The sequence below is a fragment of the Poecilia reticulata genome, chromosome 7 (assembly GCF_904066995.2).
Source record: "Poecilia reticulata chromosome 7, P_reticulata-male-v2, whole genome shotgun sequence".
Taxonomy (NCBI): domain Eukaryota; kingdom Metazoa; phylum Chordata; class Actinopteri; order Cyprinodontiformes; family Poeciliidae; genus Poecilia; species Poecilia reticulata.
The window spans coordinates 25,218,055-25,238,208 of NC_088836.1; the positions used below are offsets into that span (position 1 = coordinate 25,218,055).

A 20,154-nucleotide genomic window follows, 5' to 3' on the forward strand; every position below is an offset into this window, starting at 1 on the left:
AAGCAATGCATTACCAGTGACTTATCTCACTTCACAGCAGTGGTCCCCAAACTACGGCCCGCGGGCCGGATCCGGCCCGCCTCCACATTTGGTCCGGCCCCCTGAACAATACCAGAGAGCGTTCCGATTTTTTTTTCATTTACCGTATTTTCCAGACATTAAGCTGGTTATATGTGGATTTTTCTTCAACCACCAGGGGGCTCTTTAGCAGGAAGTGAATCATTGGAAGTCTGGTTTCTTGCGTGCCAACATTGAGCCCACAAGCAGTAAAATGAGTAAGAAACAGATCAGATGTCTTTGGAAAGTTTCTTTGCAAAGGGGAAAAGGCCCAGAGAAGAGACAGGAGAATTAATTTATCCCGGACCGGTAGGTGAGTCCCACATTACAAGCCCGCTCTGCGTAACATGCGGCGACCGGCTGCTAATGAGGCAATGAAGCTTCAAGCTGCTTTGCCACATAGAGACCAAGCAGGCTGTGGATATAAGTAACATTTCGGGTGTCTCTCATCAGTCCCAGATGGGACCGTCTCGTTGCAGAGAAACAAGCTCAGGGCTCCCCCGTTAGTCATTATCGGGAGTTAAAATTTTCACAAAAGTAAAATGTTCGTATTTGTAGCGCTTCTGTTATTTTGAAGGGATATATAAACGTTACCATAGCGACCAGAGCGTTTGGGCAGTGGTCGAGAGGAGATGAGTAGAGCTTGTGAGTCTTAAGTCTGGTTTAGACGGAAAGATTTAAGAATTATCGGCCGATTCTCCAAACCTCTGTGACCACAGAGCTGATAAAAGTACAACAGGTTCGTGTCTCCAAGGCAGGAGCAACACGAACGAATTCCAGAAAAAAATACACAAAACTCCCAACATAGCGGGAATTTAGAATAACCAAACGCGGATGACGATGTAGAAGCAATAGTGATAGTTTGTGGACTAATTTTAAGAGATAAAAGACGTAACAAAAAGAAAAGGCGGTGGATGAAAGACGACGGGAGCAGCCGCTCTATTTGCTGCACTATGATTTGGAGGTGAATGTTTTTTTATAGTCAACATTTTTAACTGAATAAACATAATGGCCTTTAGATTTAATAATAAACATTTCCACATATGATCTCCTATATCCACCAGACTCAGTTGAGCGATAGGTCAGCTGTTTGGGATTCCTCTCTGTTCTTACGTCACCGCGCTTTCTGATTGGCTACCTGTCACATTCAGCAGGTCATATTCTCGTTCCCAGTCAGGGAAAACCCCACAGGCTGCGATAAAAGGGCAGAGACAACCCAAACAGGGCATATTCAGTATTTAGTGGGAACACCAATATGCAGAAGCCTTATCCGACTTTAGAATCAGTATGTTATGGAAAAGTACAATAACCACAAGGATGGGTCAATGTGCCAAAAACATTTATTGAATCGGAAGCTTTTATCAACACTCTGCTTGCTCATATTTGTCATACAGTGTTGTCACGAAAAATGCAATTATGAACACTTTACACACAGATAGGATTAAAAATAACTTTTAACATTGTAGACATCTTATCCTACTCTGGTCTACTTTTTTACAAGGCTGTGGTAAAAATATTCATCACATCGGAATATGTTAACAATAGATATATCATTTCAAATTACAGCAAAATGTTTATTTTTTAAAGGGATAGGCTACATAAAATGAGGCTGTTTTTTGTTTTTTGCAATCCAAGAATATGCATTTACATAAAGTGCAAACTTTGAGGTTATTCTTAATGCATAACACCGCATACGTAGGAGGCATCTTAGCATGAATACACATTCAGCTAACATGTAAGTAGCAGCAGATGGTAGCTTTTCAGACAAAACAGTTGGTTAAAAAATAAAAGTGCAAATTAGAAGAGGAATAAAGGTAGTGGTGTTGTCCTCCAGAACAGGTAAGATGCATACATTTAAACAATCATGAAGCAATTCCAACTACTTATATTGAATTGATTGTCTTAGTAAGTGAGGCAAGACTGTTTAATTGACTAATGAACTTTTGATTAAGTAAGTTGACATAGTTCAGCAGTACATCAGTGTGTCCAGTTCTAGAGTAACCTACAAACAAGTAATAGCAAACCTTGGCTGCTTTTACATCCAAATGATAAAAAATTAACTCACTATGCAAATAACAAAGCGTCTTTGTAAAATTTAAACATATTTTGAGGCATGTGTGTAGGGGAGATTTAACAGAATAATTAAACATTTGGCATCTGGAAATAATATAAGAATAAAAACCTTCATGACTTACACGTTTTTGTCAATACATTGTAGAATGAGGGAAAATTGCTTAGAAGGCCACAAGGTTAATATTTTTCCTAACTCAAGTACTCAAAGATATTCAGAGCTGTATTCCTAACACAGTTGCGTAAATAAGCTAGCTGTCCAATGCTGAACAAATTTCAACACAGCTTTCTGTTACACGAATGCCATACCATCCTGCCCAGAACTGTGTGTCTTTGCCACCATGGGTGAAACGGACATATCTCACTCCTGGTCCGTAGTCCTTGAAGACATGCACCATCTGAAAGGAGAAATAACGTCAGTAACGTGAGTGTATTTTTCTCTGCAGTTGCATTGATCTTTGTAACATGTACATACTTGATGCCACTGCTGGTCATTCCACTGAGGAAAGGAAAGGGGCTCAGGACTAAATTCCTGGAGAACGTCTTGCTCGTGACCTAGTAGCTGCACAGAAATCACATAGATGCTTCCACAATCCCAGCGGGGTGCGTACCTGACAATGGACACCATAAATTTAAGTTTTCTTTTTTTTTTTGAGAACGTTTTGAGAAAAAAAATATAAATAATTTGTGTGCATTTTTCTCACCAGTCAGATATCCGGATGTGCGGCTGGAACTCGTCCATAAATAATGGGTTGTAACCTTCTTCCATCAGATCAATCATTTGCTCTTTTCTGCACCACCTGCAGATAACAGATTGTATTCACTTAATTGGTAATTGCAACTTCAACTGTATAAACACATGAAAACATTGCTAGTGCTGGTGATTTCTCACCCAAAGGAGGTCACATAGTTTTTCTTTACTGCTGGATTTGAATGTTCCACCATAGGTTCCTCTACTTTCCACTGATCCCCACCGTTATCCAATATTCTCCAACCCTGAAATTCATCTAAGAAAACAAAAGATGAGTATCTGTGGATTTTATAAAACATAGGAAGAAAACAATGCTACTGTGTAACGTTAAGTAAAGGTAATTTCACCATCTGCTCTTGGATTCTTCATGAGATTTCTCCTCTTCTTGCACAAGAAGTAAAACAGCCTCCAGTCGCTGGGAACTTTGGAAAAGTCACGGAGACGATATCCCTCTCTCCTACATCTTTCTCTCCAGAAAGACTCGCTGTCGGCCACATCTTTCCACTGGCGGCACACTAATCGACACACACACACCACGTGGTGAGGGGGCAGATTTAGGAAGATTTCCTCCAGTATGTCCAACGGAAGAGGAAAGACCTGATAAGAACAAAATATATTTTTTAATAGTTTTCTAAATTTTAAACAAACATTTAGATTAAGAATGTAGAAGTTTTAGTATTGCAGACTCAAAAAGTGTTTTTTGGTGCATCGGGGCAGTAACAACTTAATCCTGGAGGTATAACCGATACAGCATGTATAAAAAAATCTACATAACCCCATCAAAATGCTAAGTGTTTCTAAACATCACAATTAAAGACAAAAATGTGACAAAAACAAATCATTTCAGACCTAAACACAACATTTGTGATGTACTACTCAATTTCACAAAAAAATCTGTGTGTGGGAAAAACTTAAAAAGTAAAAAAGCTGCAATTATCTGGCAGCATAAGTGTCCACAGCCTTAAGGACATTCTTCACTGAACAATTTTTGGATTCAATCTCAGGATTCAGTCTTCTTGACCTACCATTCCTGATAGTTAATCTGATTGTCTGTAAAAGTCAATTGTCGCAGTGAGATTTTCCTCTTTCTTTATATCTCACATAAATTTTCTGTTTCAAAATACTAAAAATCAATACTAAAATAAAACTTGTGAACGCCTTTGGTTTTGGTGTGCAGACCCCTGTAGGGAGAGCAGGTTCACAACCAGTACAGACAGACAGGTTCTGCCAGAGCTTCATTCTCCAGGTCACGTGACGGTCACTGTAAATCTGATAACAGAAATGGTGCAAGACGAGCCGGTAAGACATTTGTTTCCACTACACTTCATTTTTCTCAAACTTTTTTCCTGCCTTCAGCAGTCATTGAAATGTCACCACCATCAAGGTACAACAAAATTATGTTTTTGAAACTATTAAATTTTACATCTTACTGTTCGTAGATTTTAAAATTCCTTTTATTGAGAAGCCAGGAAAAATCCAGTTTTCTTCAGCCTTTTATAACACAGAGTAGCACAGTAAAGCTTTTGCAATAAACACATTTCCTTTAAACCTACTGAAATGGTTGTTTGTTGTGTAGGAGTTTTAAAGTATTTCAAAGTTAAAATGATACATGAATGTAACATTATCACTTAATAGTCAATGTTCTGTATCATTTTAGCTTCAATGGGAATAATTCATATTTTCTACTTGTATGTATTTTTTCATTGTTGTTTTTAATCAAGTTTATTTCTAGAGCGAAGCATAATAAGTACTTTACATAATAAAAACACAAAAATACAAAGTCTTACAAGACACCACACAGTCAACAACTGAGAAAACAAGCATTACATTTTGCCAAGTGCTATTGTTACACATCAATATGTTGGTCAATGTTTCATTTATCATGGTTCAAAAGCAACTCTAGACAGGTTTGTTATAAGTCTAGGTTTAAAGGAACTCAGTGTTTCGGCCGTTTTACAATTTTCTGGAAGTTTGTTCCATATTTGTGGTGCATAGCAGCTGAATGCTGCTTCTGCATGTTTTGTTCTGGTTCTGAGGATGCAGAGCAGACCAGAACCAGAAGCCCTGAGAGGCCTGGAACGTTGATGCAACTACAGTAGATCTTTACTGTATTTTGGTGCTGAGCCATTCAGTGATTTATAAACTAATAACAGTATTTAAAAGTCTATTCTCTGAGCTACAGGGAGCCAATGGAAGGACTTTAGAACCGGGGTGATGCGGTCCGTCTTCCTGGTTGTAGTGATAACGCCAGCAGTGGCGTTCTGGATCAGCTGCAGCTTGATGACTGATTTTTCAAGCAGACCTGAGAGGTCACTGCTGCAGTAATCAATGCGACTAAAGATAAACGCATAGATGAGTTTCTCTAGATCTTCCTGAGACATTAGACCTTTAAACCTGGAAATGTTCTTCAGGTGTGCCTGTCTTCATTTGGCTCTGAAGGTTCAGGTCAGAGTCTATCACTGCACCCAGATTTCGGGCCTGCTCTCTAGTTTCTAGTTTAAATGTGATAACTGAAACTGTGGACTGTTAACTGAAGCTCCTTCCCGTCCACAATGACACATGGACACACATACCACTGATGGAAAAGTCCCTTTAATCCCTTTTAACATGATTTTTTTCCATGTGTGGCGAACCAGAGATCCACGGAAGAAGATTATGACTTCAATTCCAGAAATAAAAAGTCTGAATTTTTCATGTGATCAGTAATTTGAGTGTGGTGAGTGGCTGTGTGTGTTTCAGTTCCTCTAATAAAACTTACAGGTTCTCCAGAACTCCGTATCGGCGAAGGCGAGGTGACGCTGTATAAAATTCCCATTATGGGTCTAGTCTTCCTCTTCATGTTTAGGACAAACCCAAGTCTGGTGTGTTTTACAGAGCTGACTTCTGAATAAATCAGCAGCAGACACCTTCAAAAGAGAAAGCGTCACTCAATAACAAACACGGAAGTGCCGTTAAACCCGAGATAAAAGCCAACAGCCCCCCACACTAAAAAAATAATAGTTTTAGCCTTACTTTTTTATTGGTTTCGATTCCTTTACCCAGATATCATCCACATTATCTTTGCAACGTCCGATTTAATTCCGGGATGGGTATCACTGTGCTGTGCATATTTAGAAACGCGACGAATGCCTTTTAGGTCCTTTCTTAAACGGAAATGCCGTCTTAAACGGCTCCTTAAAGAAAGGTTCCGGGCAAGCAAGGTTCCTAGCTACTAATCCATGAGTCAGAGTTAAAAAGTTCACATTTTGGTTAGGTTTGCCACCTTTCAGAAATAAAAATAAGGGACTCCCACCACGGCGTGTCACCCTACTTTCATGGGGTAGGATGGCCGCTGCAGCGATAGACAATATTTATGACAGTTTTTTTTTTTGTGTTGTTTTTACAAAGTGAACCAGAGGGGGTGATGTGATGACGCAGGCGCAAAGCACAAGTTTGGTCCATCTCAGGGTTGCAAAGCTTGACCATAATTTTTGTAAAATATTATCTAGATGGTATTTTTGGTAAGGTTCTGGGTTCGATTCCCGGCCCCGGTCTTTCTTCATGGAGTTTGCATGTTCTCCCTGTGCATGAGTCGGTTTTCTCCGGTTTCCTCCCACAGTCCAAAAACATGACTGTCAGGTTAATTGGCCTCTCCAAATTGCCCCTAGGTGTGAGTGTGTGTGTGCATGGTTGTGTGTCCTGTATGTCTCTGTGTTGCCCTGCGACAGACTAGCGACCTGTCCAGGGTGACCCGCCTCTCGCCCGGAACGTTAGCTGGAGATAGGCACCAGAACCCCTCCCGATCCCACTAAGGGACAAGGGTGTAAAGAAAATGGATGGATGGATATTTTTGGTATGACAGCGCTTCCAAAGTTGTTGCTTAGTCATAGTTATCTGTTCATGAAGTCTAACAACCCCTTTGGAAAAATTATGTTGTTTGAGACTGGTGTTATGTCTGGTTTAGGCTCATGGTATCAGTGTTTGTTTGAGGCCTATAATAAAGTGTTTGGCATCTTCTTAAACAAGACCCTCTTGAGTTTTAATTAAGGCATGTTTTGAGTCTGTCTGACCAACACAGAGGTCACTGAAGCTTGTTAAGTCAAAGAAAAATACAAATTTTTCCATACTTTTTGCCTAAGCTAGATGCATTTCTTTTAGCTCATTGGTATCTAGGACATGAATTAACAACTGAAATACCAATAGACTAAGGATTCATAAAATGTCTAATAAACTGGTACTGTCGACAAGACAGCATACAAACAAACATTCAGTAACATTGGTGAACTGGAGAATCCCCTGGAATATTGGGAAGGACAAAAAATGTTTTATCCCAACTTCCACAAATTTGCTGATGCTTTTCTGGTTACATCCATAATCTTTGAAAGAGTATTTTCTATACCAGACGGAAACATCTCAAAACAGAGAAACCGTCTGAAGCTGAGAACAGTAAGTTTTTTATATTTAGGAAAAAAAATAAATAAAAAATTTTGTCTCTGGTGACATTTTGCTAACAAAATAACACAAACCCATTTACATCACAACCTTTTCCCATATTTGCTTCAAGGTTTTCCTTTTTATCTACAGCCACTGTTTCATAAAAATAGATTAAGACAACATTCAGAATTTATGCATTTGCATCACAAAAATCATTCATTCAATTTAAAACTTCACACATCAGGTCATCATCACGCAATGTTGCAGCAGAGCGTATGAAGAATCGTGGCCCGTCAGCTCTAAGCCTCAGTGCATCATGAAACTTCATCTCTCCATCACTATGGATCACAAAAACCAAACTGCACCAAACACCCACCCACCAACCCGCCTCTACCGTCTTAAACTCCCATGATGCATTGTGCTGTTTTGGGCATTTGACGTCGCATCCTCGAGCTCTCATGTTGTTGACTTACCAAATCAAACTCGAATCACCCATTGTAATTGCAGTCTTTTCTCATAGAAAAATATGGAATAACAACAAAGAAAAATACAATGTAAATTTGAGCAAAATGAGAGAAAATGATTTTAATAATATGGCAAATAAACAGAGATACTTTCATGTCTTCGATCCAGTAGGCACTGCAGTTTTTGTTCAAGTACACAAAACTCTGTCAAAATTTGCAAGCCATCCCCAAAACCGAACTGATCCCAACGAGGGCAGAACTCAGGTTTATGATGAGAGCAGCTGATTTTTTTTGTCACATTTAGCAGGCCAAAACCCCGTCCATTGAATACTGGTTCTGATAAATCCAGTCTGTTATCTTATTCCACTCTCAATATTTAAATGAACATCAGGGCAAACAGGTAATTTCATGATCTCTGAGTAACAAAGACTGATTTCCAAGTCGCATCTAAAACATAGGTCTCTTCATCTTCTGTCCAACAGTCTAGAGATAAGTCTTTTTCTGTGTTGGTCAGAACAAGCACTTCTATGTGTCTGAATCAATCCTGTGAGCTGTAATGAAAAGAAGGAGAGAGAAATTACAATTGACACTCACAATTTCTTCAATACAATTTCCTTCAACAACAAAACACGGATACATTCGTGTTGTGCTATCCAGGAAAACGTACATTGCTTTGGTATCCTGAGTGGTTCTGTGTCTCCTGACAGGACTTGATGCATGACTCCACGGAACTGATACAGCACCTTCAGGCTCTTCTCCTCCCCCACACAGGGGTCATAGAAGCCAGGGAGTCCTGACTGAACAGACAACTCAAAAGTAATGCACCATCAGCTGCACCAGTAAATACTAAAACGTAGTAGTTGTTGAACCTGCTTTGCTTTAGGTTCTCGCATTGAACCACAGTTCTTACCTTTGAGGCCTCAGTGAGAATAAGTTTGGAGTCTTTCACCAGACACTGAAGTGGCACAGTCACATCGATGACCTTTGCCCTCTCGTGCTTTCTGCTATTGTCCGTCACAAATTTGCCGTACCAAGCGTTGAGGATGATGAGGCCTAAATAAAGAAGGGGCAGCGACAACGTTACAGTGAGCTGCTGTATGATGCTACCAGAGAACAGTTTCCAAACTGAATTAATTTATAATATTCTGACATGAAGAGTGCCGGAGCAGCAAGAAAGTTTTTTTTTTTTTGTTGGGCCTGACTCCAGTCTTCAAAAATAAAAACAAAAAAAACTTTCGGGAAATAAAGTGTAACTGAAAATTCAAGTCTCAAATCACTGCTCAAATATGAATGTTCTTACCCATTCGAGATTCCTCTGCTTCAATGATCCTTCGGACAGACTCCTGCATGAGCAAAACCTTCAGAGGTGGAAAAAAACGAAAGCCAGAAGTCAGGCATCGAGATATGCAGCCAATAAATTCCATTGCTTTCTTGATTTTTCTAATTCGATCTCATTCGCTCATCTTGTTGATAGGCAAAATAATTCTCAGCCGTCAGACACATTTATTAACATCTCTAATCTCAAACCCCACCATGGATGTTGAACACGAACCACAACTACATATAAATCTGTCAAATACTCACAGCTGCCTCTGCTTCCTGTTTCTTCTTTGCTATATTGGAGGCTGAACTCTCCCTCTGCTTCTCCAGCTCTCTGAATAAAACAAAATGAAGAAATAAAATGAGGCCATAAAATCTGGCCATAGCAATACAGGAGAGAGTCCTCTCCAATAAGATTGCTTGCAAGACAAACAGGAACGTTACTTACTGTTCCTTTTGGGCCCGTACATAGGGCCGAATGACGAGCTGCTGGATGGCGAGGTAGAAAACCAGAGGTCCAACCGTGGCGTAGAAGACTGCACTTGGCAGGAGTTGGTCAGTGAGGTGAATAGGGAAGAAATACGTCTGGCTGGCTCTGTTCAGCCTGAAGTTGGAGAAATTATTTTACTGTTTACATCAAGGACATAGAAACATAGATACCAAATTAAAATCAATGTGTACCGTATTTTCTGCACTATAAGGCGCACCTTCAATGAATGGCCTATTTTAAAACTTTTTCATATATAAGGCGCACCGCATTATAAAGCGCATAGAATAGATGCTACAGTAGAGGCTGGAGTTACGTTATGCATCCACTAGATGGAGCTGCACTAAAGAGAATGTCAACAAAACAGTCCGACTCCGGTCGGCGAGGAGAGCCTTCTGCGACTGGGCCGGGGCGTGGCTGGACGATGGTCACCCTTCTCCGTTCGCGCACAGCATGTTGGTTGGAGAACGTGGTGCTAAATGACCTGCAGACGACCTGATTATCAGGTCGGTAGGTAGATAGGTCAGTCAAACTTTATTAATAGATTACAAACCAGCGTTCTGGCAACTATCCCAGCATGCACCATGTGCTTCTTCTTCTACAGGCAAAAATGAAGTCGGCGGCTGCTTACTGTAGTTGCTAGACCTGTTGTGGCTCAATATTGGTCCATATATAAGGCACACCGGATTACAAGGCGCACTGTCAGCTTTTGAGGAATTTGAAGGTTTTAAGATGCGTCTTATAGTGCGGAAAATACGGTAATTCTACACATCTTTTGGAAAACAAAACTTAGACAAACTCTATCACGACAACTCCCAGCGCAGGTAGAAACAGGGAATATCTACATGCTTTCACTGACTGACAGTTTTGACTTTACGCTTTCAGGTGCCATGGTAACGGTAGAGTGGAATAGAAGAAACCAACATTTGGAAACACAACAGGTGGGAATGAAATAAAGTGGAGCAGGGTTTTGCACTCACTTGATCTTGAGGGAGACGCCCTGCGGGACTCCCACGCTGACGGTGGCCCCCACCACACTGTGCCGACTGATCTTCCTCTCAGCGCCGTACTCCACCACCGTCCCAAAGAAACCCGATCTGCCACATTACAACAGAGTTACCAACTCACCACATGTGGGCTGCTCCGATTTAGATTGCAAGTTATTGGGTACAACATTTGAAACGATGTGATGATTACAACTTGTCACCCATATTATGCAAAAAGCTACTGGCCTTCATTCTCCAAACAAAAGCTCTTGCTCTGGTTTACTGGTGCATCTCAGTAAACCAGAAAATCTGTGAAAAGTTCCTTTAGTTCACTAATTTAATTCAAAGGGTGAAACCGATACAGATTCAACACATACAAAATGATATATTTGAAAGAATTATGGCTAAGTAGATCAGTACTAAATAAGGCATCTTTTCATAGAGGGATGTATGAAATATATTAGTAAGTTAAGTGGGAGGAAAAAATGTGGCACAAAAGTGCAAAAACAACAAGAATAACTTGAGAGGATTGAACATTACATAAATTAAAATAAGCTGACATTTCTTTAATAAATGCTCTTATTCTGATTTTACGAGAGACTGATCTGTGGGTTTTCATAACCATTGAAATTAATAAAAAAATTTATTATTAAAATATCTTACTAGGTGTAATAAACTGAATTTCTAAAATAAATATAGCTTCACACAATACCCCAATTAATAAGATGAACCTGCATGTTATATTTATAACGAAGCTCCAGACAGTTTAACAATTTATTTTTGTTTGAGTTTTATTTTTATTTTGTGAGTTTAAAATAAAGAGAACCTTTGCAAAAAGAGAATGGATACAATCTATTTTTACTGGTACTGTTTGTGTCATTCTGTTGGGCAAGTTCAATGTAATTATGCAATAAAACATTGAAAAAACAGCACAAAACTGCATTTATATGTATTTAGAAAACACTAATTGGATATTTATCATTTTAAGCCAAAGTTATTAAGAGCCATTATGGAAAGTCTAAAGAGCCACTTGCAGCTTCGGAGCCAGAGGTTGAAGACCCCAGAAATAGACTAAGCAGAGAAAAGAGTTTCATTAAGCGCCACCTAGTGGTGTCCTGCCTGGTGAATGATGAAAGGAAACTGTTTTTTTTCTATTTGGGGGAGAAATTTTTTGATGTTGTTGTGTATTACCTTATTTCTGGCGTAAAGTTTAGTCCCAAACAACAGCAACAAAAAGTGGATTTAGTTCAACTTGGATGACATTTAACTTTTTAAAAGGTTCCTCTCTGTCTGTGAGAGGGTTAGATTTTCTGTTACTTGAACACCGACATCTTTTGCAGTCACAAAATTCTGTTGCAGAGAGAGTACAAGAGAACTACCCACATCAGCTATAAAATAAAAACGACTTATCTGTTGGGACTCCCTCATGAGGTTCTGAAAGTAATTTTCTCACCTTTCATGCAAATTTACAACTGCATTACGTCACATACAGTGAGCTCTGACAACATACTTTACTGAGCCTTTAATCTTCGTCTGGTCTTCATCCTGAAACTTGTACTGGTAGCTCATCATCATAAAGGTGTGAGGAATGCCAAGCTGCAGAGACACAAAAAAACAAATGTTTGAATTTTGGCACAACTTTAACAGGAGATTGTAGATTCTGGAGGAAATAAAAAGCTTTTATGATCACTGAATAACCTGAAGAAATCAACTAAAAACAAACTGAAACTTTTTGGGAGGTATACTCCAGAATGAGCAGGCTGCATAAGTGTGCCACTCTCTTATAACAGGGGAAGCAGTTGTGTTCAGAATTAACCACCACATTAAAATTCATGTTCAGTAGGAGTCAGAGCACACCTGTCATGATTTAAAGTATCTCCGACTATTGCCAAATAAAGTTCAGCTGCTCCAGTAGGTTTTAATTAACATTTTCTCAAGTCGATTATTACAGCAAAACCACCGATTCGCAGAGAATTTCCAAAGCATCAGAGAGATGTCATTGTCATTAGTCAGGAGATGGGTTTCCAAGGCGATGAACATTTAACAAAACACAGTGAAGAAGGAGAGAAAATATTATAAAAAGGTAACATAGGCAAGCGTTGGATGGCCTCCCAAAATTAATGAAAAGACGAGAAGAAAACTGGCAGCCAAGAGACCTGCAACGAAATGCAAGAAGCTGCAGGAATTTCTGGCAGGTACTTGCTGTACAGTACAAGTCACAACAATATTTCATATTCTTCTTATGTAGTGGCTAATGGATAAGGTGGCAAGATGGAAACCTTTTCTAACAAAGAGAATGATCCAGGCCCAGCAAAATTCAGCAAAGTCACATTTCACGTCTCCCAAAAGCTTGTGAAACAAAGTCTGATGGAAGTGAGGTTGAACTTTTTGGTTCCAAAATGTTTGTATGGTGCAAAGACAACAATCACCACAAAGAACACAATAAAGCATGGTGGTGGCAGCATCATCCTGCTTTGAAGGCTATTTTTATTTTACAACAGAGCCTCAGTCAAGCCTAATTAAGGCAAATCTACTAGAGCACTCCACTATCTGCTCTACTGCAAAGGCTGTGAGATAAAACTATCATGATCTGTATGCTCAGAGGAGGAGACTAAAACCAACAACAAAACTTATGTCACAGAAACGATCTACAAGAAGATTTGCTGCTTTCCCAGTGTGGACAATTTATCTGCCTTAATATTCTGCTTAGAAATCAGTTTCTTTCTTTTCTGTTATTTTCTTCTTCTCTTATGAGAGGAGAGCTCTGGGCTCCCAAGTAGACTGCTTCAGGCTGTCGACTGAGGATCTGTAGGGGGATCTGAAGAGGGCTGGGCACATGAGATGCCTCACAGTCTGACAGACTGGATGAAGAGAGGGCAAATATTGCAAAGTCAAGACGTGCTATGCTGATAGAGTGCTATAACAGCATCAAAACTGCGTCAGCAAAGTTTAGTTTCAGGGTGTGTGCATACTTATGCAGCCACGCTAGTTTAGAGTTTTCAGTTTGTTTTTTTAATAAAGTTGTAAAAAGTCACTTTAAAAGGTGGGAAAGGCTCAGGAAAGGTTTATTTCCTAAAATCCAAACTGTTGCACTTCAACACACATGCATACACTCTTCTAGGTAAATGAAATTGCGTGTTAATAACCTGGACTGCGACGGTAAAATGGCTCCTCTTTGTGTCCCTCACTACGCTGGTGTTCATGGAGGACTGGATTCCCCAGCGCCACTGCAGATAGCCCATAGTGTTCTTGTCGAGGTGGCGAGCCAGCACCGTTGTCACCCCAGGACGAACGCCCCGCGAAGAAAACTGGAGCCCACACTGAGCCGTTGCAAAGCTGAGACAAAGCAAAACAAAAGGTTGCTGGAGCTGCGGTGACTCGACTTCGAACAGGATTTTGCTTTGCTAAACATACCATCGAGGCGTTAAGTTCCGAAATATCTTCATTCCAAAGAGAGGTCCGTGAGTGTCTCCGGCCCCCAACTCTACCTGCATAAACACAGACAACAAAAATCACTCCGGATCTTCAAATGTTTCCTACAAGACAGGTAGAAAACTGTTTTGTGACAAACATAAGCAGAAACAGAAAGAATGAAGCATACCTCACCCCACCCTTTAGTTGAGGTGACTCTTCTCAAAGCCAAGTTAATGGTGCCACCTCCATTCCCGTTGTGGGTAGACAGGGAGCCGGACAAGATGGCCGTGTCTTTTGTAGTGAGAGGAGCCTGCAGAGGAACGTTGAGAGCAAAACCAGGATGAAAAGCCTTCCTGGCAGCCAAAGACAGAAAACAAACAGGCCAGTCATGTACCTCTATAGATTGCGATATATGCATCCTGTTGATTTCTATGTGTGGTACGCCTCCCACCATATCCTCGTAGTCCTCTTCATACCGGTCAAAGAGGTCTGTGGCATCAATGCCCACACTTATCGTCCCCTGTGAAGTGATTATAGATTAGTGTTGCACACAAAGGAACCTACGACAGTTAAAGTGAGGCTTTTCATCTTGGTGTAAACACACCTTTGGATTGGTCCTTTGCTGAAGTCTTCTCTCCTCTCGCTCCCTCTGAAGACGTTCATACTCCTCCCGAATCTCAGCAGGACTTCTTTTCCTTTCCACCACCTGGAGGACGAGGACAGGAGCTGAATACAAAGCGAGTGCAAGCAATAACTAAGTGCTAACTAACTTGAAGAAAAAGTGTTGCGCGGTCACATTGTGCAATTTAAAGCTTCTATTCTAATAAAACCATCTTCATATTTCTTATTAGTAAACATATATGTCAAATTGCACCAAAGTTGCAAAAGAGAGCTCATTTTGAAACCTTGTTCATAATTACAGTCATGATTTTATTGAACGGTAGCTATCCTTCTTCGCAATACAAACCAACTTCTGCAGGCAATTTACTTAAAGTGAAAATAAGTTTTGTAATGTCCTTTAACGTCTATTATTACTGAAGGTGAGTTGTTTATATCTAAAATCCTTAATTAAATTTTAGGTGCAAGCTCTCCAAGTAGAAATCTACAATCTTTAAAAAAAAACTAAATGATTTTCTGTTGGCATTTGGACAAGTTTATATGTGGCAAACAATGTACAAGTGGCATTTAAAATGAAATTTAATATGCAGTATTTTTAAAAATTTATAAAGATATTGTCATAGTGTTCACGGCAGACTTCTCTTGCCTGTAGTCTGACTATTGTTTCTAGACACATTTTTTGTTTTGCCCTTTTGGAGAGTTGTTGCCACTACAAAATCTACATTACTTACCTCCCACCCGTCCACATCGAGCCCTCGCTTGCCATAGATGTCGTAGATAGCTCGTGCCTGTGGTTCACTAAGCACTAGAACAAGATAAATAAACAACTCGTGAGCATTTCTGAATTATATAAAGTGTAAGTAAATCAAAACAGCCAAATTTAGGTTAAGCTAGTTTAGGCTAAGCTGAAGAGAAATACTACTGCAAGATTGACCTACCTTCATAAGCTTCGTGTACAAGGTTAAAAAGAACCTCAGCCTGTCGCTTTAGCTCAGGGTCGCGGTGTTTGTCAGGATGATAGAGCATGCACAGGCGCCGGTAAGCTGCTTTCAGCTCATCCTGGGTGGCCTAAAGCGGACCACAGAGTGTAAAAGCATAATGAGACTTTTGATCTAAGTAACATCTTAGTGACGCCAATAAGTAGCAACTTTGCAACCTCAAGCTTTCAGTTGAGTTTTTCCCAGACTGTATGACTTGGCTGGTTTGTAATCACATGTATGTAATTAGAAACATATTACTAATGCATAATTCAATATTTTGATATCAATATTGTGTATTTATTTAATTTTTCAATGATAGTTTGGTTTTAAAAATAAGACTTTTGGTATAATGATGATCAAAACTGTTGTCAAATTAGCAGTAATACATTAGCTTTTTGTGTTAGATAATATTTATCAACATACTTTAATTGTTTTGTTTTTGCAAAATTATTGCTTCATAAGACAAACATAATTTGCTCTGTATGTCGTTGTACATTTAGAGCAATGTACAATGACACATGGACACATTTCTTCCATGTGTCCTGACATGGAAGAAATGTCAGGACACATTTCATAATAATTAACTTAAAAATATAAAGATCTGATCTAAAACCGATCTTAAGTACTGAGTCTACAGTCACCAGATCATGCTGTCCTGTCAGAAAATAAACACACGAGGTGAGTTATTACAGTGTTGTTTCTTAAAGAATCACATCTCTAACCACAAAATCACAGTGACCATATGTCAAACCTTAATCTGGTTTTGTCAAAAATAGTATTCCCTTGAAGCTGACCAAATAAAGGAGCATGAACAAACACTTTCTGACATCACAGATAAACTCTGTAAGCTCATGAACTGCATGCTGGAGCTTAACAGTTGGAGTTGTAGCACTAGCCAGTTAGCTCATCCATGATAACTGAAACTATCCAGTCAATTAGCCCGCAGATTATCATAGTAAGAGGAAACTCTTCTGCCGTACTTCCACAAAACACGATTCACGCTGACCAAACTTTAACTCAATAATCCACAAAGAGTCTTGTTCGACTTCTAACTCAAGTGTCAGTCCTCACTAATCAATGTCGTGGGTCACAAGCTAGCTTACCTTGTCACATACATCTCATTCAACAAGCAACTGTTGGCTATCAGCTTTCGAGAAACTATGAGTACCCAATGCATGCATCAGTACAAAACATTCTTTGCGTCCCGAGTGTGCCCCGTACCTCTCTGCGAACGTTTAAAAGGGAATAGTAATCATCATTGGAGATCTCATCGTCGTCCAAGGCAGACGCCATGTTTACGCCCGGTCATTTCTACTTCGTGCCGTTCCCCTCGCAGAAAAGGCTCTCTTGCGCTCTCTGTCGCCCTCAGGTGGCAGGAGCACCGAAATAAATTAAAAAGGGAAAGGAAATTCACACATGCAAGTCAAACAACTTTTTCACATGTCGGTTCGTAATCAGGCGCGCTTGTACAGAAATCAGGACAATTCTCTACTGTTGAACCAGATGTTTTTGAAGCGATGAATAAAGCAGAAAATATTAGGGGGAGGGGGGGAGGAAGTTCCAATGACGTCAGAGTTCAATAAATTAATTTTATATTTTGTGCCACTTAAAACAGCTCTCAGTCCAACCAAATCCGTGATATTGGGTGTATACACTTATTTGTATTTATTTTTTTCCCTTTCTTGTTAAAATCTCTGCAGTGACTTATATGCAAGCAGCAAAGGGAGCTGTTCTTTCAGCACCACCACCTAAAACTGAACTGCATACATCACCTTTTAATACAGAGCTTCAGCTACACACAGACAGATTATATATATATCCTGTGAAACTGTATTCAACTTCTTCTTCATGTTGGCCTTGCATTATTGTAAAGGTCTTGTTTCACAAAGTTTCTGTCCCTCCAATATTGAGGACTCTCACTGTCTTCCACAGCCTCTGGACTCCACAACCAAACGTCAGAACTCCACCAAATGTTTCCACCACTCCATGGTTGTCCACAACCACTCCATCATCCTCAAGTCACCATCTGCTTGCCCAGTCTCCAACACTCCCTGTTCATGAACACACAATATTTTACAAACCATCTGTTCAACTCCGATGGACTCTCCTCCAAGCCTTCAGCAGATTCTCCATTCAGATCCATCTCTCTTGTCAAAAGCATCCGTCTTTATGTTCTACGCCTCTTAACTCCTACACTTTTCTCAAGATGGTGCCGAATTCAGAGGGCCAAATTTCCCTTCATTGTACATTTTCTTCTGTTTTACCTTTTCATTCTGTGTCCTGCTTGTCATTCTGCATGTGAAACATGACATTATAATAATACTCTCACCAGCTTCATCCTGCCTCTTCAAGAGGTCTTTAGTTTTTGTTCAAGGGTGAGCAAGCACATTATGGACCTAAATATCTGCTCCTCTGGGACACATCCAGTATTTTTTTCTGAACTGCATAATGACTGGGAATTCCCATTTTGTTTCTTCTTGCATATAATTGTTTGAACAGATGAAAGTGGCACTTTTTAGTTATCTGTCAAATGTACTCAAGGATGAAGCAGACTTGTGGATGTCAAGAAATCCTTTCCAGTGTCATCCACAGTTATGACACCATTTAACTCATATTTGGAATAAACCCATCAGAAGCTTAAAAAGCTCTGGCATCATTATGAGGGATTTCATAAATTCTTAAATGGCACAGTAATATGCTAACTTTTGAATTACACAAAAGTGATAAAACTTCTATAAAGCAGACTCTACATTTATTTTAGTAGCCTGTAGAAAATAGAAGTAGAAAACATATAGTCGAATTTAATGTCAGACTGATAGAAACGTCGAGTTTCTATTGTTATTGTTTTATATTGCCTGTTGTTTGTTCACATGTTTAAGAAACGTGAATATTTGTCTAGTGAAGGGGTTCTACTCTGTTACTTCATGACACAAACAAGTTTGGTGTCACTTTGGATTGACAACCTGCAACCTCAAAATAAAACATTCAAACTAGTTTTGACTCAATAGGATATTCAAAAAGCATCGGATATACTTTTATTTATTTTTCTTTTACCCACAATTTTATTAAAAGCAGCTTAATTCAGAAATGCCTTCAAAATACAATCAATAAAGGGGAAAAAAAATAAATAAATAAAATCCCAGCTGGAGGTGCCAAGGTGAGGAGAGATGTTGTTTTTCATCTCGGAGCCCCTCCGTCACTCACCGCCTTGCAGCCAATAGTAAGTTCGCCTTGGTCGGACCGACTCGCCGCGTGCCGCTCCGGTCCCTCCTCGTGCTGTCCTCACCGTGCACGCGCGTGGTACCCACGGTCGTGAGGAAGGAGGAGGATGTTGCGCGTGAAGGGGAAATGGCTGCCGAAAACAAGCCGGAAGGTAAGAAGAAATATAATGGGATTAAATTTAACAGTGTGACCGCGGTGTGGTGTGGGGGTTTTTTTTACGGAGCGGCCGCAACTCCGCGCGGGGATGTCACGAGCGTGAGGACGAGTGGGGAGAAAATTTTTCGGCGGAGAACGGCGCCGCTGTTTTCCTCCGAACACACAGAGGCAGCTGAAACGTGGAGACATCACTAGCCAGCTAATATTAGCTCTCATTGGAGCCAGCCGCTGTATTCCCAGCATAGCCCACATTATAAAAAAAAAAAAAAGAAAAGAAAAGAAAAGAAAAAAACACGCCACGAGGACAAATTGTCAGCGTGGTTTAAAGTACCGCGTGTACGGTTTATTGTGCTCCGGATTCTTGTCAAAACGACGTGCAGTGCAAGTTGTTCCCAACAAGGCTAAGTTAATGACAACATGTCATCGGGATCGACCAACTTCTTCTCTTATTTCAGAGCTCAGTTCTGTTAGTTTATCCTTTTTTCTAACCGCTTGTTTTGGCTGCCCTGAAATAATAATTAAGACACGCCTGTTTTAAAATATGTAAGTTGGAGAGGGTCGTTCAGTTCCTCCTTGAAGCGCGAGCGTTCTTTCTTTGGCATCCGGCGAACTGTGATCTATTTTTAAATAATGTTTTTCCAATACTTTTTTTTTTTTTTTTTTGCCCTACATTCGGTCTGAAACAAGAGTATGAAACCATTGTGTTGCCTTGAGATGCCCTGTCGCGCTTGAAATGCCATCACACCAGAAGATGAAGAGGGAGGATGGAGAGTAGGATTTCCAGCAGCCTGCCCATTACATTACTTTACACATAGGACAGAATGATGACTTTCCTCCCCCTTCTCAGCTGATTTCACACGCTTCGCTCACTGAGAAGCAGATGCACCAGGCTTAATTATTTCCTTTTTAGTGGAATATTTTATTACAACTCAGATGCATGAGAGATCTATGCCCATTCAGAAAGGCCCATGGATTTTTTGGGTGAGTAATTAAATTACGCGTGCATGAAAATAAAGGGAACGATAGCCTAAAACGCAGCTTTTCGTTCGTACTTGTACTTTGGCTTGGTTGAGTTATCTAATTGCTCTTGTTAACGCAACAAATTTCAATATATTAAAATGCGTTCTCGAATTTACGTGACAATATTGGCGTGTTGAATAGCTGTTTATGCCTTTTTGGCATGCAAATATCTGTCATTATTAACTTTTTGTTTGTG

The 20,154-nt window shown here is 39.9% G+C and overlaps 3 protein-coding genes across 10 annotated transcripts in view; 1 reads left to right on the forward strand and 2 right to left on the reverse strand.

The window, feature by feature from the left end:
• Nucleotides 1-1,379: 1,379 nt before the first annotated feature.
• Nucleotides 1,380-6,047, reverse strand: LOC103467680 (F-box only protein 6-like). Its single transcript, XM_008414281.3, has 7 exons — nt 5,891-6,047; nt 5,637-5,784; nt 3,226-3,475; nt 3,020-3,134; nt 2,832-2,927; nt 2,603-2,738; nt 1,380-2,525 (listed from the first exon to the last, which is right to left on the reverse strand). Exons 2-7 carry the CDS (start codon nt 5,715-5,717, stop codon nt 2,379-2,381), a joined length of 825 nt encoding a protein of 274 aa, XP_008412503.1. The 5' UTR covers nt 5,718-5,784; nt 5,891-6,047; the 3' UTR covers nt 1,380-2,378.
• A 1,814-nt stretch (nt 6,048-7,861) lies between these two features.
• dnajc11a (DnaJ (Hsp40) homolog, subfamily C, member 11a) lies at nt 7,862-16,931 on the reverse strand. Its single transcript, XM_008414284.3, has 16 exons — nt 16,782-16,931; nt 15,519-15,648; nt 15,312-15,385; nt 14,567-14,668; nt 14,357-14,482; nt 14,150-14,272; nt 13,963-14,036; nt 13,695-13,884; nt 12,059-12,144; nt 10,543-10,659; nt 9,524-9,679; nt 9,340-9,409; nt 9,056-9,113; nt 8,666-8,808; nt 8,423-8,552; nt 7,862-8,306 (listed from the first exon to the last, which is right to left on the reverse strand). The coding sequence occupies exons 1-16, from the start codon at nt 16,851-16,853 to the stop codon at nt 8,281-8,283; spliced, it is 1,677 nt and encodes a 558-aa protein (XP_008412506.1). The 5' UTR covers nt 16,854-16,931; the 3' UTR covers nt 7,862-8,280.
• A 1,065-nt stretch (nt 16,932-17,996) lies between these two features.
• camta1a (calmodulin binding transcription activator 1a) overlaps nt 17,997-20,154 on the forward strand; it is a 390,768-nt gene continuing 388,610 nt past the window's right edge. For 4 of the 8 annotated variants that reach the window (XM_008414285.3, XM_008414286.3, XM_008414291.3 and 1 more), the window contains exon 1: nt 18,031-18,933. In XM_008414285.3, coding sequence (XP_008412507.2) covers nt 18,909-18,933 — 25 coding nt within the window. In that variant the 5' untranslated portion in view covers nt 18,031-18,908. The other 4 variants (XM_008414292.3, XM_081609159.1, XM_081609162.1 and 1 more) reach the window with 3 other exon arrangements.